General features: G+C 38.6%; 1 protein-coding gene across 1 annotated transcript in view; it reads left to right on the top strand.

Moving 5' to 3' along the window:
• The window catches only part of DNAJC1 (DnaJ heat shock protein family (Hsp40) member C1), a 107841-nt gene extending 87066 nt beyond the window's left edge, over window positions 1-20775 (top strand). Inside the window, exons 9-12 of the mRNA XM_065628847.1 lie at window positions 4541-4660; window positions 18451-18499; window positions 19062-19531; window positions 20570-20775. Of these exons, the coding sequence (XP_065484919.1) occupies window positions 4541-4660; window positions 18451-18499; window positions 19062-19531; window positions 20570-20638 (708 nt within the window). The 3' untranslated portion in view covers window positions 20639-20775. The remainder of the gene's footprint in view (window positions 1-4540; window positions 4661-18450; window positions 18500-19061; window positions 19532-20569) is intronic.
• Window positions 20776-21259: the final 484 nt, after the last annotated feature.

The following is a 21259-nucleotide window of genomic DNA, read 5'->3' on the forward strand; positions in this document are numbered from 1 at the left end:
ACTGGCCCAACTTGACCATTGGTCTGAAACAGTATAGCTGTCCTAATGGTTTTGTTACCTCAATTAATGAAAAATGTACTGATGGAAATGGGATTTGAGTTATGGCTTTGAAGGAACAAAGGGTTATGTGAACATATTATGGTTTTGAATACGAGTTCAGATCTTTAGAGCTTAACAAGAGATCTTTAAAACTGTAGCAGATCCTTAGTGTTCAGCCAAAGCTGGATCACAATGCCAGATGTGTATTAGACTTGATAAAACAAGACTGACTTAAGACTTCTTGTAGATAAAGAATATGGAAGAATAATGTAAGAAGAATAAGACATCAAGAGCAAGAAATTAAATCAGGAATACTTTTACATTCTGTTTTTATAGTTACTGTATAGAAACGCCACCTTCTTGTGGGTTAAATGTATCCTGAATTGCAAAACTGTCTGGGATTTTACTAGGACTCTTGTTCTACAAACGTTTGCAAAGATATTTTTAAATAGATGCTGCCTCGTGGTTTATTTGCAAGATCATGGACTAGACATACTAAAATTGGTGAATCACCCGAGTTAGATGAAGCATAGCACAAAGTCCTAGCCAGATTGAAAACATTATCCAAACCTCCATACAACAGTGATTTTAGTCGAATCTACAGTATACGGATGACAGGAGGAAATGGTCTAAAGCTAAAATTTAATTTAAAAAAACCCAATTATCTCATATTGTCAAGTCAATATAAATAACTTTTAAAGTTTCTTTGTAAATTCTCAAATTCTAGCCACTTCCCAGTTTTACCAATAAAAGGGTATATAGTTTAATACTTATGTCGTGGTTTAACCCCAGCTGGCAACTAAGCACCACACAGCCACTCACTCACTGCCCCCCACAGCAGGATGGGGGGAGAGAATTGGAAAGGTAAAAGTGAGAAAACTTGTGGGTGGAGATAAGAACAGTTTAATAACTGAAATAAAACAATGATAATAAATTGTAATTAAAAGGAAAATAACAAAGAGAAAGAAAACCCAAGAAAGACAAGTGATGCGAATGAAAACAATTGCTCACCACCAACCGACCGATGCCCAGCCAGTCCCTGAGCAGCGCCCCCCTGGCCAACCTTCCCTCTAATTCTATTGTTGAGCAGAACGTCATATGATGTGGAATCACCCTTTGGTCAGTTGGGGTCAGCTGTCCCAGCTGTGTCCCCTCCCAACTTCTTGTGCAGCCCCAGCCCACTCGCTGGTGGGATGGAGTGAGAAGCAGAAAAGACCGTGACTCTCTGTAAGCACTGCTCAGCAGTAACTAAAACATCCCTGTGTTATCAACGCTGTTTCCAGCACGAATCCAAAACATAGCCCTGTTCTAGCTACCATGAAGAAAATTAACTCTACCCCAGCCAAAACCAGCATGACTTATTAATGTTAGCAGGTCTAAAGTCAGGCTGTTTTCTTGAAAACAAATTCTTTATTGTCTAAAAATTTGATTTTAATGTAATTGAAAAAAGAGTTGCTCATATTAAAAAAAAAAAAAAAAATCCTAATAGTGTAAAACTGTCATGCTGAAAGAGATGCTATGGAGTTGCTAAGTGCAGATACGCATGTAAGAGTGATGATAAACAATAAACCACATTCATATTTATTTTCTATAGAAGGTACATAGTGGTTTGGTGAGCTAATCCTTTGGTATTGCCAGCTATGTATGATAAACCATGTTAGAGGATTATTGTTTATGAGAATGCTATGAATTTTTTATATCTACACTTGTAGTTTATTTTCATTTTAAAGACTGTAGACCATAACTCTGTACTTTTAATTTTGTATTCAGTATGGGGAGTTAATCCCAGAATGAGGCTTTTTTGATGCAAAATCTGAATGCTTGTGTAGTAACAACAGCTGTCCCCTCACCATGTGGTGTCTTCCATTGCTTTGCTGTAGAGATGAATTTTGGCCCAGTGTTTCAGGAATATTGGACACACATGGTTTTAAGTGACAAAGCAGTATGTTTATGCATTCATTTGACTCTCGCAGTTACAGTTGGCTACAGATGAGAACAGGGAGAACACGTTCACACCATGACCACCCTCATAGCTGCTTGTAGGAGTCGAATCACAGTAGGTGCTGTTGCATCTAAAGACACAATTAACTGTTGCTGAGGAATTGCAAATTCACAAAAGCTCTTTTACAGCTTTAGCTGTTGAGAGTGGATTTTCTAAAAGCTTTTTCAAAGGTTTTCCACACTTAGAAATCTTAGATCCTCACATTCTAAAATTATTGTCAGCTTGAAATAAGATTAACAAGTTGATATTTTAATGTAGTTAATGATTTTTTGTGCTGTGAATTAGCTGTGTAATTAGCTACAGATCTACAGAATGACTGTGGTTTTGTCTGTTATTCAGGAAGATAACCTTATGAGTTCTGTGATATTTACAAATGGTTAGTAAAGTTGTGAGCACATGGGAAAATCAAAGCTTACTGGAAAAGTCTGAAAATAAAACTTACCAGAAAGCTTCCTATGTGTGTACATCACTGAAAAGATAATCTTGATTTCCGTGTGTAATTGCCTAGATACGCTTTGGATGTGGTCAGACAGAATAGATGTAAATTTACTTAGAACCAACCAAACAAAACAAAAGCAAAACCAAAAGTAAATAGCAAATTGCAATAAACTGCGTATTAAGGCTAATGTTGAGGTGTGAAATATGACTAACTTTTGAACAAAAGCCTTTTAACCAAAAATCTTATAAGAATTTGTTTAAATTACAGCAATGAAAATTTTTGTAAGTAGAACATTAGGTACCCCACATCTTCCCTCCTAAAAATCGATGAGAAATATTTTAGTATAAAATACATATATGGATTATAACATATTAAAAATATATGGAGTATATTAACTTGTTTAATACAATAAAAGTAATAAGGTTATTGTGCAGTGTGGAGATTTTCTATGTATTTGTCACTTCTTCTGTAGGCCAGAGTGTAATTGTACGATAATGCATATATAATGTACGTGCGAGATCTTGCACATACACACACATTATTTAAGCATCTTGCATTTGAACTATCAGAGATAATTCATTTTATACTGGTATTAAAAACTATCCGAATATGAAAATCTGAGGCTTTCAGCATTGAATAAAGGACTACATGGATCCAACCTAGGACGATTGATGAAATCCTTGCTACTATTGGCTATTATTTACTGTCTTTTAAGTGGCAGGTTGTATTTATGCCAATTTATCTGCTTCAGGGAACACTCTTGATAGCAGAACAAAGTGAATAAAAGTAGTTTGCTTTGCAAATGAATGCAAATGGTGGAGCCTTTCGGGAAGCCCTTTAACAGGAGCAGTGCACTTTGATTATGAGTGAAGCTGCCATTTGGACATGGTGAAAAGAGCACGCTCGAACCATTGATTGGGGGAGACAGTAAAAAGTCAGGCCGGGCCCCGCTAAGCTGGCGGTGCGGCGGGCGGATGTCAGCCTGGTTGGAGCTCAGTGGGAGAGTGACAGGCGGGATTAGTGTCAGGGAGAAGCTTTGCTGGGGCTGTGGAGATGGTCCCTGGGGTCACTCACCTCTGACTGTTGTTCTCTGCTGATGGCTCTGTAATGCAAACTGCGTGATATCTGCCGGGTCCTTGTTGGGAACGGTGATTAGAAGAGGTATGTCATAAAGGATTCCTTAAAAATAAATAAAATGGCAAACTACTGATGCTAACAAAGATCTGGCTCTGCAGTCGTTGCCAAAGATGCTGCAAACATCAAAGGTGGTTGCTGCACTTGCCTTCCCAGGCAGGCAAGATTCCGTGCCGTACACTGCTCTAATTGTGTATTCCTTGCTTTGTTCGCTTTTATTTGGCCGTTATGAAGACAGTTATTTTTAAGAGATTGTCTTATGTAGATAGACCAAAACATTGTTATAGCTCTTGGTTATGGGGTGGTAGAAGCATCGGCTTTGGTTTTGTGGCGTAACTGTGCTTTTTTGTGGGGGGGAGGGGTGTCGTTTAGTAGTCTTCATGGAATATTAGAATCAACAGATTTCATTCCTGAATCGTCTCAGAATGCTAAAACATAGGCTGATTACAGTGGCAAAAAGCTAAAATGACTGTTATGTTTTATTTAAAGGCCTTTTAAAAATGTAAAAGTGAGAATATTTTCTTTGTTGCTGAAAAAAACCTTACATGTGCAATTAAATAGATGTCTAAAATTTTGCATCTTAAACTGTGATTTAATCTTTGATAAAAATGTTGCTTTTTATCTGCTGCATTTTATGGTGTTATGTATATTGTATAAATGTTAATAGAAATTTAAAGTGTTAGTCTGTATAATATACAAAATGCATTTTGGGGGTGTTAAGGATTTTTAGTATCTTACTGTTGCTCTGGTTTTTATGTGTTTTTGGCCACAGCACAAGGAGATGGTACCCAGTTGCTTGAAACTATTAATATTTTTTTTTACATGATTTGATTAATTCCTTTGAAGATTTTTTTTTCCCAGTATATTACCTCACAAAAATATGCCCACTATACCAGTGTAATGAATGTTTTACGAATGTTTTACAGGCACCCGAATGGACAGAGGAGGACCTCAGCCAGCTGACAAGAAGTATGGTTAAGTTCCCAGGGGGGACTCCAGGTCGATGGGAAAAGATTGCTCACGAATTGGGTCGATCAGTGGCAGATGTGAGTTCACTCAGATTTGCATTGTGTGGAGAATGACAAACCAGAACAAGACAGGCAGTGTCGAAGGCAGGCGTATGTGGGGGCCGACATTGTCTTTTGAGAGAGGCTACAATCCTTTTAGGACCTGGAAGTGAACCATTAACTAACTATGCAAGAAGCAGATGTCAGCCAGTCTCTCCCTCCACAATTAACAGCTGTAACTGATCAGCTGGATGGGGGATTCTGGTGCTCACAGACCTGAGCTACTGTAACCCAATAACAGAAAAACAATGCGCTTCGGGTTCTGCAGTAACCTCCTTTCACTGCAGGCGAATGTTTGTGTGACTTGGTTAAAGATTACATTTCTGCTCAAGCCAGTCCTTAAAAAATGTAGATGAGCTAATGGTGTTTAGACAGGTGGTTTCCATTAATTAAGCTGAAATATCTCTACAAACTTTAAAACGAGTTAAACATATGATACTACTTCAGTCCCTTTTTCTGGATTATAACATGGTTAATAGTGATACTGTGTAAAATGATTAATATCCTTGTTAATTCATATTTTATAGTATTGTACCAGGTATCAAAGAAAGCTTGTACTTACGGTTTTTAAGTGTTATGATCTTGAAACCCTTAGGGGCTAGGCTGTAAAAGACTTTTCAAGCAATAGATCACTAGAACATGATGTAGTGTCTGCTGAGGACCATTTGAAAGCCCTTTCAGCTGACCCTATTTTATAGGCTGTGGAGGGGTTAATGAGAATAACGTTTAAATCTGTTGATGTACATTTTGAGATTAGATGTTCTTTATTTATTATATTTCAGGAATTACCTTAAATAATGGTAGACATAGCCTCTGGCTAGAATGAAGCGTAACCATTATAGCCTTCTGGGCAATTTGTGTACTTCTTAAGTGTTTTTTTCCCTGCTAATTAATCACAAAAATATATTTTTAGAAGTTATTTTTCAAGAATTACTGCAACTATACAGTTCTGTTACTCGCATATACTAGAAAATAACCCGTTTGCATTCTTACCATTTTAGAACACCACATATTATTTGCAAATAAGTGAATGTAAGCAAGAAGTTACAAACCTGCTATGCAAATGAGATTGTATTTTTTTTTATTCTGTTTAGTGTTGTCTGTCATACTCCTGAAGTATTCATACTACTGAGGTGGAGTGACTTTATTAAAAAGGTGCTGCATTTTACTAAGCAGATGGTAATAGCAAAAATATTTCACATGGCTTGGTAGTATGCAGTGTGTATGGCAAAGATCTTTTGAGATTGCTTTGGAAAAAATGATGAATTTGCTTGTTACTGATAATACAAATATGTGGAATGCTTCCACATACACTCATTACAAAACTAACACTATCCTAACACTGCCTTTTACACCCATTTTCTGCTTTATTCCTTGAAGCATGTGTAAGAACATTATTTATTAAGAATCCTTTGCAATATATATTTGGCCACCATACTTGCACACAACCAGAACTGGGAAGAAAAAATGAAGCTTGTTTGCTTCTTCCTTTAGGTGAGAAGTCTTGAGCAATGTGCTCTTCGGTGAATTGGAAAGAGAAATAAAGGAAAGGCGTATGTTCTAAGAGCTGTCAATTTATTGTATGAAAAAAGGAATTTTCAGGGGTGTTTATGTGTAGAGAAAGGTCTGACTGTAATCCCTTTTATTTCCAGTGACCTCCAACTATATGTTTAAAGTAAGTGTTCTCCACACAAGTTTTTGCTTCTCTAAAAATTTCCCACTGCTGATAATGCTGGGGCAGCTTTCCTGACACAGACTTATTAGAGTTTCTGCTGCTTTTATCATTGGATTGCACAGAGTTACAGTGATTAGGTTTTAAAAAGGAAACACTTAAACAAAAGCTTCCTGGAAACTTCTCTGTATTTTAAACTGTTACTGGGAACTACTTCAGATATATCCATTTAGCTATTGAACAAGATGTACAGCTTATCCTTTATATTTGTTGAAGGTGACATAGAATAGCATCTAAATTTACAGCAAGGTTTCTTATTTTGCCTGGGCATCACCATAGTTGAATAAGAAATGTTACACTAAAGCTGCAGGAAAAATGTCTGGTTTTGTTAAACTTTGTGCACAACAAAAGAGGTGTTGGCCTGTGCAGGCAACGTTTGCTGCCCAAACAACTGGTCCCTGTTTCCACTGGGAGAGGTGCAGGGAGGTACATTCTGGTGTATGAGGTGCTGTTTTGAAATAGTTTGTGTAGCAGAGTTTGGGAATCCCTTGCTTACAGCTAATTTAACATCAGTCAAAGTCAGAGAGGGTTCGAAGTGTGTATTATCTGGCAAATGCACTAGATCTTAAAAAAGGAAAACATTCAAGGACAAATTGGAATTTCTTTTTCCGACATTTTATGTGACACAGGAAACACACTTTAAAAACTCGAGACCACTTTCTGCTTGTTTCTTCTCCTGTTAGGTATCAAGAGCATTAAGGCTTAGTTTTCCTTTCAGTTAGAAAGCTGTAGTAGAAAGGACTGGCAAGGTACAGTGTGCTTGTTTCCATGTGATTTTAAGCATCCAAACCCATTCTAATAGTAGATTAGCTAAACAGGTTTTAACAAAAACAGTTCAAAGTAATCCAGTCCCAAATGATCACTCCATTGTTGGTTCTGTCTCAAAGTGTTCTTCCTCAGCAAAAAAAAAAGGTAGGAAAATATTTCAATACTTTTTAAAGAATAAGCTGCAACCATTTGTATATGCCAGAAGAGCATCAGTGAAATTCACTCCAACCACCCCAAAGAAATTCCATTTTAAATTGTCTTAAACTCCTTCCTTTTTTTAAGAAGTAAATTCCTACATTAATCTATCTTCATTTCCACTGGCAATGTTTAAGCAGAGTGAAGTGACTTGAAGAGAGTGTTCTTGGCTTTTGTGAACTTTTCAGCTGCATGGTGTTGTTTTAACTTAGTTTTGTGGGTTTATTTGTTTTGGAGGTTTCTTTAATATATTTCTGAATTTTCCTCCAGGCATTGTGGTAATGAGTTTCGGAACAGTATGAAGTGGCGTTTCTAATGCATGGAGCTTTAATACTGCTTTTTCACGTATAAAGAAAGCCCAAAAACTGTGTGTGTCTGACTCATTTCCAGAAAGATTTGTTCAGCTTGGAAAATTCTTCATTGATTTTGCTAGAACATGACATTGATACCCCAGACCTGGTGAGCACATGTAAATATTACAAAGCTAAGAGGAACTGGAAGTATATTGGAAGAGCAGTAGAATTCAAAAAGGTCCGGACAAATTAGAAAAATAAGATGCAGAAAATAGGGTGAAATTAAAAAGATAATATATGCAAGGACACACAGCATGATGGTGATCAGGTTCACAAATACAAGAAACCAAACAACTGGCTAGGGGTGGCTCCCAAAAAGCAGGAGGAATGTGGAGATAATGAGCTGGATAGAAGTGAACAAATAGTGAGTTATTGTGAAAAAGGCGAGCGGCTTACGGAGAACATATAAACAGGAGGATGGTAAACCTGCATCTGCAGCCTTAAATTGTGTATAGTTTTCAGTGTTGCACTTAAACACGTGGGTCAATATAAAGAGTCCAGGTGAGAATAAAGAGAATAGTACATCTATAAAGTATGTCTGACAAGGAAAGGTTGTGAAGGAATTCATGTTGAGAGACTGAAAGAAAAGATAAACTGAGGAGGTTAGTATTCAACTGCAGTAAAGGAGAGCTGTAAAGAGGAATGGGGCTTGTGCTATGCATTGGTTTTGTAGGGCAAAAAGTAGTTACCCCAAATTTTATCATGGGCTGCAGAGTTAGACATTGAGGGGCAAAGAATTCCAATGGAGAGGATAAAGCAGTGGAATAAGCTGCTGCGGAGTTTCCACATTGGCAGCCAAACATCTGCGAGACCCGACATCAATGCAGTGATTCTGCCCGAGGTTAGGCCCTGCTCCTCACAGGGCCTGTGATTAGACTAGCAAGTGCGAGCTATCTAGGAGGAAAGGGGGAGGAAACAAAACCTTCCCTGCAATTGGAAGCATGTGTGAACTCATTTTAAAAATGTAAAATTAAAGCCAGATAGTCACCATAGTTGGTTAGTAATCACTGCTTATACCTTAGCTGGACTGTTCTTAAATTCAGTAATTCCTACAAAGTGTTCTTTTAGATGTTTTTTTCTTTTCTACTAGTATTCAAATAGAGGTTTTGTAGACAGTTAAGTTTGTTAATTGTGTTATTTCTGAAAATATTAACAAATAAGGCTTACTGGAAGGCCCATTACATGGGTACGTCTGCCAGATTCCCCATCCAAGCAGGTACATCCACAGGATGGGGTGCAGACCACTGGGAAGGTAACAGCCGAAATCCAACAATAACAGCTCTCTCCGTGCTGTAGTGCCCCTGAGCTCCTTCAGCTCTACTGTCTCTGTCTATGCTGCCTCATGTGATATCAGCGTAAATATCTTTGCAAGTTATGCCTATGCTTTTCAGCTCAGACTCAGGGTAAGTTTGCAACTGTGGGGCAGACACACTATAAGAGGGTTTATTTCTTTAACTTTTGTCATGTTAAATATAGGATATGTTTATCTTGTCTGTCTTCAGGAAGACAACTTTTAACAGGGTTGAATACAACAGGGTTTAATTTGGGTTGAATAATCAACCCAAAACAGGTGAAGTTGTGCTTATTTTGTCAGTACATTTAATTATTTAAATTGCTAAATGTCATCTTAATATGTGCATGTTAGGAACTTAGGAATCTTTTTCCAATAAAGATGATTTTCAAGTGGCTTAGCGTAACGAAATCTTACTGCTTTCGCAACTGAAAGCTTCTACAGCTTAAGTAATTTTTATTGCAAATGGCTGGTGTTATAAAGTAGATTTTCAAGTATTTTGATTATGAAAGGGAAATGGAGCTCAGTTAACTCCAATCAGGGTTCCTGCCTGCTGACCTGGTTACCTGTACCAGTGCTCTCTGTCATCCTCTAAACATCTGTTCTTTGACCTGTTTTCCTTGCTGAATTTGTTGCTCCAGGGTTAGTTCTCGTTCCTGTCCTTGAATACTTAAGGAAATAATTGACTTTTTAAAACAAAATAAAAAAGTTATGTTTGAATTTCCTAAGCACTGTGAACACCCTATAACATAGTATAAATAATGACTGGAATGGAGTTGCAAGACTACTATTTCTGCAAGAATCATATTGTTTGATTTGACAAATGCTAAGCCTTATGAAGATTTATAATAATGATTGTCAGCTTTTGCTGAATTCAAAAATTGAGAAAAAGCACTTAGATGTGAAGTTACAGAAGTATATTGTACAGGACAATAGCTACCCTTATAGATAAAAAAAAATATTTGCTGAAAGGCATAAATTAATTTCAGTAACTACAAAGGACATTCAAATTGTAAAAATAACAGAGGAAGTAAAAGCTGTCTGGCATGCCAAACAGACTTTAATGTGATTATTAGGTACAGGTTTTTTAAATTAAAGGCAAAGAGATCTCAGATTTCATACTTGTGAATTAATATCATTCACTTGTCTTTCAGGATTTAAACGGATTCTGTTTGCTCCTGCAGTCACTAATCTCATGCATTTGTGTTGCAAAAACAGCCTGATTGGGATTTGCTGATTGTATAGAAAAACACTGAGGTAGACAGCAAAACAATGGACAGGTGGATATATTTGAGCAGACATTCTGAATTATCATGAAACCCGGAAGCATAAGCTTCAAGTGGTGCTGTTTTTGTGGTATCTTTTGTATGTCCACGCAACAGTTTCAGCCTTTAACTCTGACTGTGTGAGTTCATACTCATTGTCCTTTATATGCCATTCTAAAATAGATTCCTTATATTTGACAAATGCAAGCTTGTTACTTTTCCAGCAAGAAAACATCTATATGATAAATGATCCATATGTAAAAGTTCATGAATTGATTAGGTTTTTTGCTTCTGGAGATGAAGTGTTTTCCTAAGTCTGTTTTACATTTCATTTTGTGTACTCTGTCTGTGTTCACTCAGTTACTGTGCTCTCTAGTTGTGGATATTCTGAAACATTCACCCCTAGCAGCTTGCATATATTTATGTAATCAATAGTTCTTCCAGTCGCCTATTGAAGTATGAAGACCTGGCTCTGGATTGAGGTCCTAAAGAGGTTATGAATATCTAAGATGGGATTTAGATCGTACATAGGTCATGTAGATCCCTCAATCTGAGAGTGAAATCTTTGAAACACCTGTCAAATCCCACAGTCTCTGCCGATGCTTGGAGGGGAGGAAAAGGTGGTTGCTGTTTACAGTTCCCTTCTTGCACAGAAGTTAATTTTTGTGCTCTCCTACAGTTGCCCCTACAGTGTTTATAGAATTGGGCAGCACAATGCATCTTATACCCAGATGCAAAATGGATTGATTTCCCTCTCGTAAAGCATGACCAGAGCGTTCTTCTCACTTAAAGGAGAAAGATTTTTACAGAAGATAGTGGGACACCAGCTTTTAATTCAAATAGATGGCTTGTGGGGTGGTCAAGCCAGTGCTGCAGCAGCTTTAAAAAGTGGCTTGAACTAATGTAACATCCCACATACATCTGGTGAGTTGGGTTTGAACTCCATTGCAGAATTCAAATCTTCTGACTCTTAGGAAAGGTAATGCATTTTGCAACAACAGTCACAAAATAAGATGTCTGAGTAGTTGTTGCAACAGGCATTTGAGCCAAGCTCCTCTCTTACATGAGTGCCCATAGTATTGAGCTACAGATTTTCAAACTGACCAATTTTAACTGACCAAAAAAAAAACCCAACCAAAAAACCAAAAAAACCCCTAGTATGAAGTCTCCAACATAATGACAATTCTAGTTGCCCAGTTCTTCCTCTTTCTGTGTCCTGAATAAAGGAGCAATTCTTCTGCTGTTTTAAATTAACTATTTGGGTACTTAAACTGGAGAGAGGCTAGTGTTCTACAGCTGGTGATTTAGGCCAAGTTTGCCTCTCTCAGTTCATTCAAGAATAAAAGCACATTGTCCATAAAATACGCATTTGTTATGTTAGCATTAAATTCAACATGTCATTTACATAGTGGATAAAGACTAGTTATGTTACATACTTTTGAGAAAATTAGTAACAATCTACTAAGAAGTCTGTTATAAGCAGTGACAAAACAAAGGTGCGTCTTCTAACTTGAAATATTTTAAGAGATCCAGTAAGTTGCAAATAAGGACACCTGCAAAAAATGGAGAACGATATGGCTTGATGTTTCAGTATTTGAAGCATCACCAATCTGTTAAAACTGCAAGACGCTTTTAGCAGCCTTTTTAGTGTATGTAGGGGAAGGAAGTTTATAAAGCAACAAATTTTGAATATGTCACATGAAAATAAAGGAATGGGTTGTTATTGTTGTCTGACTTGGATCACACAGTTCTTGATGTAGTTGTGGTTGCTATGAAAAAGCTATTTAGATATAAATTGGAAGAACAACTCTGTCAAGCAGGTAATGGTTGTGAGGAGAGAACTTCAAATTTGGCAGTTTACTCTGTGCTCTTCTGGAAGGTTAGACCTGCAAAAAACCTACTCCTTTGACCAAGTCAGGAAGGCATTAAAGTCCTTCACCGTCTGGCTGTCCTTTATGAGAAAAAATGTGATTTTAATTCAAATTAGCCTCAAAGATTCAAGAAATTCCTCACTGCCGCATATATTAGCCTCTGCTACTCACAGACTATGTCCACATTATTTTTTTCTGTAATTTCACAGATCTTGGTATTCTTGCATGACATAACTGGACGGAGAGCGTGCAGGAAGATAACAACGAGGTGAACAGAACGCTGCTTCTGGGACAGCAAATTTCTGATAGCTGATGCTGAGAAACTGTGGCAGCTTTAGTAGATATTTAAAGAACTTCTGCTCAGGAAGATGCTAAGAATAGTAAACAATTTTATCAGGACCTCCAGTTTTCAGCGGTACAATAACATGCCATCCTTCTTTGAGAGAAGATTATGTACATTTGGGAGGCCAAGTGACCTGGGTTATCTCTTCCTCTACAAAAAACCCCCACGTTATTTTCTCTGAATGTTGCCAGAACCCAAGAGATTTGTACTTATGTAATTGTCTGGTGCAATCCTGATCAAAATAGTATCCTATTCAGAGAAGGAAGGCAGCCTGCCGTGTCAGGAAAGGCTGAGAGGACTGGGCTTGTTCAGCCTTGAGAAAAGAAGGCTTAGGGGAGACCTCATCACCGTGTTCCAGTATTTAAAGGGTGGCTGCAGAGAAGATGGAGACTCCCTTTTTACAAGGAGCCACATGGAAAAGACGAAGGGCAATTGGTACAAGCTACTCCTGGGGAGATTCCAATTGTACACAAGAGGGAAATTTTTCACTATGAGAACCATCAGCCATTGGAATAATCTCCTTAGGGAAGTGGTGGATTCCCCAACGTTGGACACTTTCAAGGTTCAGCTGGACAGGGTGCTGGGCCATCGTGTCTAGACTGTATTTCTGCCAAAAAAGGTTGGACCAGGTGATCCTCAGTTCCAGAAGGACAGGGAACTGCTGGAGAGAGTCCAGCGCAGGGCTACAAAGATGATTAAGGGAGTGGAGCATCTCCCTTATGAGGAAAGGCTGAGGGAGCTGGGTCTCTTTAGCTTGGAGAAGAGGAGACTGAGGGGTGACCTCATCAATGTTTATAAATATATAAAGGGTGGGTGTCACGAGGATGGAGCCAGGCTCTTCTCGGTGACAACCAACAGTAAAACAAGGGGTAATGGGTTCAAGCTGGAACACAAGAGGTTCCACTTAAATGTGAGAAGAAACTTCTTCTCAGTGAGGGTGACGGAACACTGGAACAGGCTGCCCAGGGGGGTTGTGGATTCTCCTTCTCTGGAGACATTCAAAACCCGCCTGGACGCCTTCCTGTGTAACTTCACCTAGGTGTTCCTGCTCTGGCAGGGGGATTGGACTAGATGATCTTTTGAGGTCCCTTCCAATCCCTGACATTCTGTGATTCTGTGATCCTCGTGGTCCCTTCCAGCCTGGTATTCTGTGATTGTTGTCTGCGGAAGATTGCCAGGAGACAGCAACATGACAAGGGTTTCCCAGCCCTGTTGGCTGTGCCCGGCGAAGCTGGGCTGGTCGTGGTGCTGGAGGGTCCAGCTCAAGTGATGGGCTGGTGGCTGCTGCTCTGGGAGTGGGGAACTGCTCTTCAGCTTGTGCAGAATTGCTCTTTCTCTCTGTTTGGCATCAGTAGGATGACTGTACCTGACTTCACAGGGTTTTCCCTCTAGATCTATCACAATTCTGTGCTTTTTTATTCCTGCCTTCCCGGCAGGATGAAAAGTGGCTTCTCGTTCATGTCAGAGCAAAATTTACTTTTGCCTGCGCTACTGAGTCTTTTAAGCTGACTCTGAATAATATATTTTTCTAATCCTGTGTGTCTCTGAAGCATCGATTGTCCCATCTGAAAGAGGTGGCAGGTGTCCAGGGTAACAAGAGCTTTGACACGTGAATAGTCGCGATGAGGAATGTTTTTACTGCTAGGTGTCTTGTTGAGTAGCAACTAGTCTTGTCATCTGGACTAATTGTCAGCAGTACAGGAGAAAAACAGCTCTGTCTGGCTTTCATCGCATAAATTTGTCCCACTAACTCCACTTGCTTTCAATAAAATCTTTTTGTAGCTGAACAAGTATTGAAAGTGAATTCAGAAGAGAATTCTCAGAAGCAGACTTTTCTGTGGCTGCTTTCTGTAGGTCCCATAGTAAGATGGTTTGATTTCTACTTCAGCAAGTTGATTGCTTGCATCCAACATGGTTTTTTTCTGGTCATCCTTCTCTGTCTAAGAAAATGTGTTTTACTGTGCATATGATTACCTGAGTTCATTTGTAACTTCTGTGATCCCTGGTGGACTACAGGGCTGCCTGGGTTATTTGGACATAGTTGATGCCTATGAAAAAATGCAGTGTGTCTGTTCAGCACTACAAATGCTTGCAGGAATATGAGATCTACCCTCTTCTGTTTTAAATCAATTTAACAGTCTTGATCCTTGTTATTTAAGGTGTCCCCAGACCCAGGATTTCTTAAGGGCTCGCTAATGCTCTGCTGAAAGCTGTCGTCAATAACAGCAGGCTTTTAGCACAACTTTTCACAGTCATGATAAAACTCATAACTTAATATACATGAAAACTGTAATTTTAAAGTATTATGCAGGAAAAATCTGCAATAATAACTAGAAGAGTAGTTCTACAACTGCTTCATACTTTGGATAACAGTATTTCCAAGTATGTTATCTGTTACCTAATGAAAAAGTAATAATAAAAGTAAGTTATGGTAAGAAATTGATTAGAGAAAGCAGTGGAGCAACTTAGGTTGCATAAGTTAGTTGTTTTGTTTTGTTTTGTTTTTTAAATCACCATTAAGAACTAGGTGGTAGATACTACTACTCACCACAGGAGAAGAAATTTAAATTGATATTAAGGATGTCAGAAAGCATGGAGGAAGTGGCAACAGAAGAGTCTGCAAATTTGAGTGGCAAGAGCAATGATTAAATTCAAACAGATCAAATTGAAATACAATTTAATATGTTCCTTAGGTTGGATTCCTAATAATCCTTAGTAGTTTAATACTAACATGTTATGATTCTTGCCCTGTGTCAGCATCTTCAATAGCGCTGACAGTTGAAGCTTATGGACAAATGAATCTTAAGTCTACATAAGAGACACCTGAACTCTCAGTGAAATGACCCGGCGTAAACATGAACTTTACATAGCACCTGGAAAAGGACTTGCAAAATCATCCATATGAAGAAGAAAGCTGACCAAAAAAAAGAGAGTAACAGACAAATAATCTTCTCATGTAACCTGTGAATAATGATAGTGAAGCCATAAGAAGCTTGATGAGTTGTCAAACTTATGTCAACTAAAGGTGCTTGTTCAGTGTTTGGAACTGTAGATTTTCAATATCTAAACTATACACACAGTTGTTATTTCCAGCTTACCTGGTGGATGTTCAAATTGAAAGTCCATCAAAATATGGACAGGTATCATAATGCTTTCCAATGAGAAAGTCTTGGAAATATTAGATGTGGTAAATGGAGTAACTTGCTGCAAATGCTGCATCTGGTTTCACCAAGTTATCATGGTTGAATCTATCCAAAATTAGATAGTCTACAGCAAGAGTGTTACTTTTGAATGCTTTACATGTAGGGGCAGATGCAAAATGCCAATTATGATCTAGGAATAAACCAAAGTCCTTCACTGTTCTAGTGGAAAAGGCTGGTTCAGATTCTAATTCAATTAGACGTAATATCCAGCAAAATTTGTATCTATTATAGGATACATATGCTAACCTAATTTGGGAATATCTTGTCTTGTAAAGAGAACCTCAATCCAGCGTATTGATTTGCACCACTGCCAAGGCAGAGTTTCTGTTGCAAGTGTGGTCTCACTTTGAAAGATAAAAGGATAATTGGAAACCTCCGAAAACGTCAGAGGTTCAACATCGAGAAAACTGAACATTGGCCTTGAGGTAGCAACTCAGCGTATCTGTCTTTGTTTGCCATTTATTCTGCTCTGTTTTGTTCAGGGAGTCTTCTTTTTTCCTGCCTTCTTGGCCTTATGAGTAGGCTGTAAATCTTTGAAGGAAGTACTTAAATTGCAAAATGGTTTAGAAATGGTTCTCTGGAATACGTGAACATAGGTAGATGAAGCCTTGTCATATTCACGATGAATCCACTGCATCATTGCAGTAAGCTCTAAAGTGTAAAGCTCTAATCGTTTGCATGACAAGTTCTTTTCACTCTTTTCAAAATAAACTATTATAATCCAGTTCATGTAACATGATTTCTATTTAAGAGATGTGTAATAGGGACACCACTAAGGATCTACTCTCTTCAGGTATCAAAAATGGATTCCTCTTCACTCTAACTTTTTAAAGCATTGGTCCTGTAGAGACACTCTGCTAATAATGAAAATGGAACACAAACATTTTAATTTGGATTATTTTACACTATAAAATCTTCAAGGAAAGCAATTTCTGTTACTGGATCGCCTGTTTCAAGGACAATCTGTCCTGTTGTTTCAAAATCAGGATCATGCAGATCACAGGCAGACCTGTTAGTCCTATGTAAAGTTATCTGTCCAAATTACTATTGTGAGATTTCTCCTTGAACTATTAACACTTTATCATACTGCAACGGCAGAAACTGGGGCGTTCTGTGCCAGATGTCTACCTCTGGATAAAGGTTTGGGTTAATTACAGTTGGAATTTTTTTTGTTCGCGGAGTTCCCATTTATACGTAATCATCCCAGAAAATGAGGCTTAATTTGTGGGGAAGAGAGGCCAGTTCACCTTGATAAGTCTTGCTGTCATTTCGTTAAGGAGATCCAGCACTTGCCTGTTTTTAAAGCAAAGTTCTGCAATTTCATGGGCAGAAAGGTGGGTGGGAGGAACCGAACAGACTGGAGTAGAAGCAAATGGTACCGAAGTATTTTAACTATTGAAGTACTCACTTATGAATCCTCTCATGGAATAAAAATCCTGAATCTTTGTATTTTCTTCTTCCAGCAAACAGCCGTACAGCCCTCTGGCAGGTTTGCTCTCTCGTGTCGCTCTATGCAGGGGATAATTGTTCATGTTAGTTAGTGGAAACAGCGGAGCTCTGGCTCTGAAGGCCTAAAAGGTTCATACCGTGGGTAAATACGATCCCACGTGGAGGAATTTCTGACTTTGTAGGTGATGTATTTTTTATTTTTGCTCTGGGCAGCGCTCTGCCATGTGCCTTACATGAAACGTCTGAAGTTCCCCCAGGTTACCCATCCCAGGTGGGATCGGTTCTCATTCAGTGCGGTGCCTGTTCACATTTTAAGTTTTATTTGGTCTGGGTGGCTCAGACTACTTGATTTCAGTTTCTAGCTTTTTCACAATGATCTCATATTCAAAAAAAAAAAAGAAATAGAAATCTGGTATTAATAAAACATTTTCAGTAATTATAAAGTGTGTATATTTCTTTGAGTACTCTATTTTAAGATGCTTTTGTGTGGTATTTGAATTTTGCACTCTAGCTCTTTTGATATAACACGGGTACTAAGTGATTAGAAGGATGTTAAATGAAGCCCGTCATCTTTGTTACCTATAGTGAGGTCCAGAAATTTGGGGCGGTGAAGCTCCTCATTCTGGGTGGAGAGAAAGCCTGTTTGTTGTCTTATTCAAGTAAAAATGGAAATGCTACATCTGGTGTTAATTTTCTCCCAGGACACAGATTTCGGTGTACATGGAGACTGAAGCAGGCAGATCTCCATCCTTTGGATTCTCAGGAATAGACTCAGGAATAGGTGTCTTTGCTGATCCTTGGCAGTCAAACTGTTACATTTTATTTTGGGACTGAATGCCTGTCCATTAGTGTGCTTCATCATCAGGACCTATGTGGGCTGGTTTGTTCTTTTGTTCAATATTATAAGAAGAAACTAATATGTATAGAAGATAAGTGATTTGTTTCCTTTTTTCTCTTTTCCTTGTGGTATTTTTCGGTTAGAGAATTGGGGTTTAAAAATGAAAGAAAATAAAATTTGAATATCAACTGTGATGTATTATGGTGATAGGAATAGAAATGTGTAGCATTGCTTAGATTAATAAGTTAGGAATGTTTTAGGAAGGAAAAAGTTTAGAAAGGTACTTTTTGCAAGCTTGGGATCTGTATCTGAGCAAAACCAGCAGAACAACATCAACCCCAGTCTATTTAATGTATGTTCAGTGTTGGTATTTTGCAGTAAGCTGCTAATGAATTCTTCAATAGCCCAAATAATGTAATTTTTAATAGTCCTTTTTTCTTTTTTTTCTTGTTTCCGTGCAGGTTACCATGAAAGCCAAACAACTGAAGGATTCTGTTACACATACACCAGGTGTGTGCTACTAGATCCTCACCGGCGCTTACACAGAGCATGGTGTCTGGATTCTGTCCATGCAAACACAGCGCGGTTTGTACCTTTCGGGGTTCGCTTTGGCGCTTACACAGAGCATGGTGTCTGGATTCTGTCCATGCAAACACAGCGCGGTTTGTACCTTTCGGGGTTCGCTTTGCGGAGACCTTGGCAGCCTTGCCTTACTGTGAGCAAAGAGCTGACGGGGGTTCTGAGGGGATGCTTCCCTTCGCTACCTCCCCCCAGCCTTGCTCACTCGGTTTATTGTGGGTTTTGTTCATTTGTTCAGGCTCTTCTGTTACGTTTGTTTGTATCAGTGTGGTAATTTCCTAGTACTTCACATATACCAGATAAGATCATAATTGGCGAAGTTCATTGCTTCATAACAAATACCTTGATATTTCAATAGGCGTTTTCCTTAAGTTCTTCATGCAGAAGAGCTTTTTCTCCTCTCTGCACTATTCCTGGTATCTTTCATTTGTGGGCAGTTCCTTGCTTGTTTGTGGTTTTATTTTTTTTACAAGTGTAACAATACTTCTAACAGGTATCATTAGGCTCTCAGAGCTTAAAACGCTGGCCCAGAATTCCAAGAATGTCAAAGTCAACATGAATTTGCCCGACCACATAATCACCCAGCGCGAAAGGGAGGAGGGAGAGGAGGGGAACTACGATCATACCCCAGAGCAGATGGATGTCCAAGCAGATCAGGAGACCACGGCAAGTGAAATCAGGCACCGCAAACGGAAAATTCTCAAAGCACCTGAAATGACTCTACCAGCCACGAAAGAGGCACCAGAAGAGAAAGGCAGAGGAAGACGCCAGAAGGATTTTGATAACACCGAGCAAGAGGAAGAGAGTGATGATGAGAGCAGAAAAAGAGAGAAAAGCCGCGTCCCAGAAGAACTGTGGACTCAAAATCAACAGAAGCTTCTTGAAATGGCCTTGCAGCAGTACCCCAAGGGAACATCGGATCGCTGGGATAAAATAGCAAAATGTGTTCCTGGAAAGAGCAAGGTATGCTTAGCTTTGTTTGAACTGTAGTATAAATTGAGGGGAAGCAGATTTTCTACCAATTTTATGATCACCTTAAGAACTGAGGGTCCATGCAGAAAGGTGAAGTCTTTGCTTAGCCTTCAGTCCAGACGTAATTGACCTAAAGAGCATTACCGTCGTTTGTTTTTTATTTAAAATATATTTTCATTTAATTCAGTTTGCTTGATCTATTACAGAAAACATTTAAATACCTCCTGTTTCATTTAAAATACCTACCTCTCCTCTGCCTTTCAGATCTTCAATTGCAGGACAAATTAGATTTTAAAACAAATTTTGATTCAAAGTTAGTAACCAAATGTTGGTTACTTACACTTTTACAATACATTTCTCAACCCATCTCAATGAACAAACTAAGTAATCCATCTGCAAGTGTTAAATGCTCAATAATCTATCTAATACTCTTTTTGTAAGTATAATCTTTTTAAAACAGCATTCATTGTGATGTAGTTTGGTTTGTGCTAGATTTCATAGTAGTTGTGATTGATAGCTTAGTTTGCTTGCTTCAGTCATTGTAACTGCAGAAAACCCTCATTTTATTTGTGCCAAACGTGGGTGTGTGCTGGAGCGTTTCTGTGGTGCGAAGCTGCTCAGCAGCATCTGGTGTCAGTAGGTGCCGTGTTAGTGACCGCAGGGGCTCGTCCTCACCCGGCTCACCCAGAATCACCGCTCTGAAATGGGCACCGCGACACAAGTGCTTAATAACTGCTTTTGCCGTCATTGGCAACAAGTACCAAGCAACTGTTTTGTTGGGCTTGTGTGCTCTTTAAAGAGAGAAAGTATCCATTAAGAAATGTAAACTGCAGGTTCATCTTTCTGATCTGCTCTTCACTTGATGCAGTTTCTCCTTCTGAAATTCAGTGCACAACTTAAACAATAAAGCACCCCCCAAAACCCCCTCAGCCCCCGGAACCTGGCTCTCCTAGAACGAGGCAGCGTGTATAGAGTTAAAGCAATACCAAAATATCAAACTTCAATTAACACTTCTGTTTTTCCTTTTAGGAGGAGTGTATAGCAAGATACAAGTTGCTTGTTGAACTGGTACAAAAGAAAAAAATGGCTAAAAGCTGAATGCTCTGAGCAGAAGAGATGTAGCTCATCTTTGTCAAAATGGGGGTTTACATCTCATATGCAGGAAACTGCGTTTTTGTACCTCACTATTTCTATACGTCATGTGCCTTAGTAAAAGAAAATATTAATAAATAATCTTATACCATCTTACCTACTTTGTGTGTTGAAGAATGAAGGTGTATTTTTGCGTTGGAGAGCTGCTTATGCAGATGTGTGATAACAATGTCTTAAAAATTCCTGGACCTTCAGGAGAAGCCCCACTGATAATTGCCTACTGGAACTGGTAGGTCTACAGCTAATGAATATACAGAATATGTAGAATTTTAAATCTTGTTTTGAAAATTAGAATTGAGCTGAAACTGTTAAGCGACGACAAGAGTAACGGAACTCTGCACTCGAGATATTTTTTCTTTCTTGCAGCTATAAATAGAAGACAATATGCTCACCAGCATGTCTGCTGCTGCATGAAATGTCTGTTCCTTCCATCAATATTTTGAAAGCAGCAGTATTTCTAACTGTAAATTCCACTTACATTTATATGCATCTGCAATATCATTCCCTTTCTACCAGCTCTGCAGACTAATGCGCAGGGATATTTGATAGTGCCATTTTTTGGAAAAG

Source organism: Caloenas nicobarica, chromosome 2, assembly GCF_036013445.1.
Source record: "Caloenas nicobarica isolate bCalNic1 chromosome 2, bCalNic1.hap1, whole genome shotgun sequence".
NCBI classification, from domain to species: domain Eukaryota; kingdom Metazoa; phylum Chordata; class Aves; order Columbiformes; family Columbidae; genus Caloenas; species Caloenas nicobarica.